The sequence below is a fragment of the Galleria mellonella genome, unplaced genomic scaffold (assembly GCF_026898425.1).
Source record: "Galleria mellonella isolate WM207_F2 unplaced genomic scaffold, CSIRO_AGI_GalMel_v1 utg213, whole genome shotgun sequence".
NCBI lineage: Eukaryota > Metazoa > Arthropoda > Insecta > Lepidoptera > Pyralidae > Galleria > Galleria mellonella.
Genome location: NW_026442039.1, coordinates 6607001 through 6609522, shown reverse-complemented (window position 1 = coordinate 6609522; position 2522 = coordinate 6607001). Strand labels below are relative to the sequence as shown.

The following is a 2522-nucleotide window of genomic DNA, read 5'->3' as shown; positions in this document are numbered from 1 at the left end:
TCATCACCAACATTAATTTTGTATTTTTATTTAATTAATACATTAAATTTGCATGTCTACAATTGTAAAGCAATTAAACAGATACCAAAAAGTTCTGTCACATGGCCTTTATTATGTTAAAACTCTGTTTAAAGCAAATAAATATTTAATTTAATTAAACAAAAGCCAAATTTCAAATGGATGAAGTTGCGATTAGCTAATAATTATAATGGAAATTTAAAATAAAAATGCTATATTTATAATAATTATTATATTCATTGATCACTACTAGAACTGTGATTATTTACAAAATAAATACTTAAAACCTAATATTGCACGTATATAATAATACTTAAATAACTAAACAACAACAACAATTTATTTAAACATAACCCAGAACAAGGTATTGGACTCAAAACCGACATTTCAATTACCTACAGTAAATTTTAATGAACGTCCAGTTCAGATAAATCTTTACGAACTTCACTTCGAAATTTTTCAATAAGCATATTTGATTAATTCATTTGTGGAGAAGCGAACCGTTATTGTGACTATAATATTGCTTGCTTTTTTTATTATAACCTTGCGAAGGTGTCACATCATCCATATCGCCTTCTTTGTCTTGATGAGCTGTCATATGTCTGGTGAGGTGATGCCTCTCCCTGAAGCTCTCGTTACATACCGGACATTTCAATTTTTCTTCTCTTTTTCTCTTATTCGGATCCGCTTGCGACTCACTCTTATGATGTGTACGCATGTGGTACACTAAATCTGACGTCATTCTAAAACTGATGCTACATTTAGCGCAAACGTTTTGTGCTGGCAACGAAAATGCCGCCAATGTTGGTGGTAGCAGTGTACTCAGTATAGCAGCTGCTGGGTTAGCTATTAAAGGATTTACAGGCTCTCTTGGAGGGACTGGAAATTTCATAAAATCAGCATTGGGCTGTTGGAAATTCTGTACGCCGAAAGGATATGATGATCCGGCTGGAAGGTACGGAATCTCGGGTCTGAATGGCAAAAAGTTTAATTTGTTTTTTGGATCAGCTTGTTTTTCTTGGTATTCCACACTTTTATTATAATTCACGTTCGCCCGTTGTGGTAATGATCCGGATTCTGTGTAGTTTGGAGACGAAGATTGCATATTCTGAGCTTTAAAAAAATTGTTACCGTTTAACAAATGTGCTGGTGTAAGTAAATTGTTGAAAGCGGCTGCCTTGTTGTAAGAAGTCGATGGTGGAGTAGCCGCTGAAAGTGGTGGACTCACTGAGTTTTGATAAAGCAGATTGTCGGGACTCATTGATGGATTTGGAGATCTAATAGCGTAATTAGAAACCTTTGTAAATGCGCTCTTAGGTGACATTTCCTGTGGTTTATCTGAATATCTATTTTCATACCTCGCTCGTGATTGCATGCTGATCAGCGTAGGATCATCGAAAATTTTATTCTTGTGCTCAGGCAGGAACTTAGGCTGTCTAGCTGCACTTTCATTGGAGTTTGGACGACTTCTTGATCGATCTGAGTTCTCAGAATCACTGCAATACATGGTTTTACTGGGATATTCATCAGTGCCGACATCTATATTGATATCGGAACCAAAATTTGGAGATATGTTATTGTTTACACGAATTCGGTCATCTTCGTGGTCTTTGACGTCCAGTACATTTTCATTTGAATATTCACTGTGTTTATAAATATCTGGAATTCTTTTCTGAGGCTGTTCCCATTCTTCGCTATTAAATAATTGTTTTGAAACTCTCAGTTGCCTCTCAGGTTGTTTCTGGCGAAGTTTTTCATCAGGCATCATGAGAAAAGCCACATCAAAAGAGCGTTTCGATGCCTTTCCCGGATTTAAAACAGTCGATTGCATATCTGTCTTCGAAATATGCGAAGTCCTTGCACTTTCAATGCTAAGATTATTATCTTTTGCATCTGGCGACGCTTCTTTATAATTTTGATAGCTACTTTGAACGTCCATTGTCATTGTTTTCTCATTTAATTTACGCAACACGAACTAAAACTTTCTACACTTTTATCGCGACGAAATGATAGAGACGCGTGCGTACTGCCCGACGGGAACTTTGCGAATGCGAGTGTAACATAAGGGTGAAAAATATATAAGTGGGGTTTTGAACTACCCTTAGCAGAGCTTTTGAAGTTGGGTAGGCGTGGCGCGAACGGCCAATAGTCGTATGGCGGGAGGCGTGAAAGTATCTGCCCGACCAATAGGAGGGGTTCGACGAATGAAGAGCAGGAGAGCTCAATCACCGGGTCAAGATAATAATAACAGCCGCGAATTGAGAGCGCATTGAGTAGCGGTAGGGTCAGCTTAACAATAGCATTATGATATTGAAATCCACGCGCCGCTTTTTTGCTTGTTGTAACGTCAACAAAAATGAAATATTCTCGATATGTCCAATTAGCATTCGTTTTTAATGCTACGACTTATTTTTTATTACTTTAATGTTGTACTTATTGTTAATTTAAAGTTATATTTTGCAATAGTCAAATATGTCACTTAAATTAGATTATAGAATGGTATT

General features: G+C 36.6%; 1 protein-coding gene across 1 annotated transcript; it reads right to left on the bottom strand.

Annotated features, from left to right (window-relative positions):
* Positions 1-320: 320 nt before the first annotated feature.
* LOC113510905 (uncharacterized) lies at positions 321-2067 on the bottom strand. Its single transcript, XM_026894452.3, has one exon. It carries the CDS (start codon positions 1961-1963, stop codon positions 500-502), a length of 1464 nt encoding a protein of 487 aa, XP_026750253.2. The 5' UTR covers positions 1964-2067; the 3' UTR covers positions 321-499.
* Positions 2068-2522: the final 455 nt, after the last annotated feature.

Excerpts from the sequence above, each read along its gene's own strand:
- LOC113510905 (XM_026894452.3), bottom strand. The coding sequence starts at position 1,963 with ATGACAATGGACGTTCAAAGTAGCTATCAAAATTATAAAGAAGCGTCG.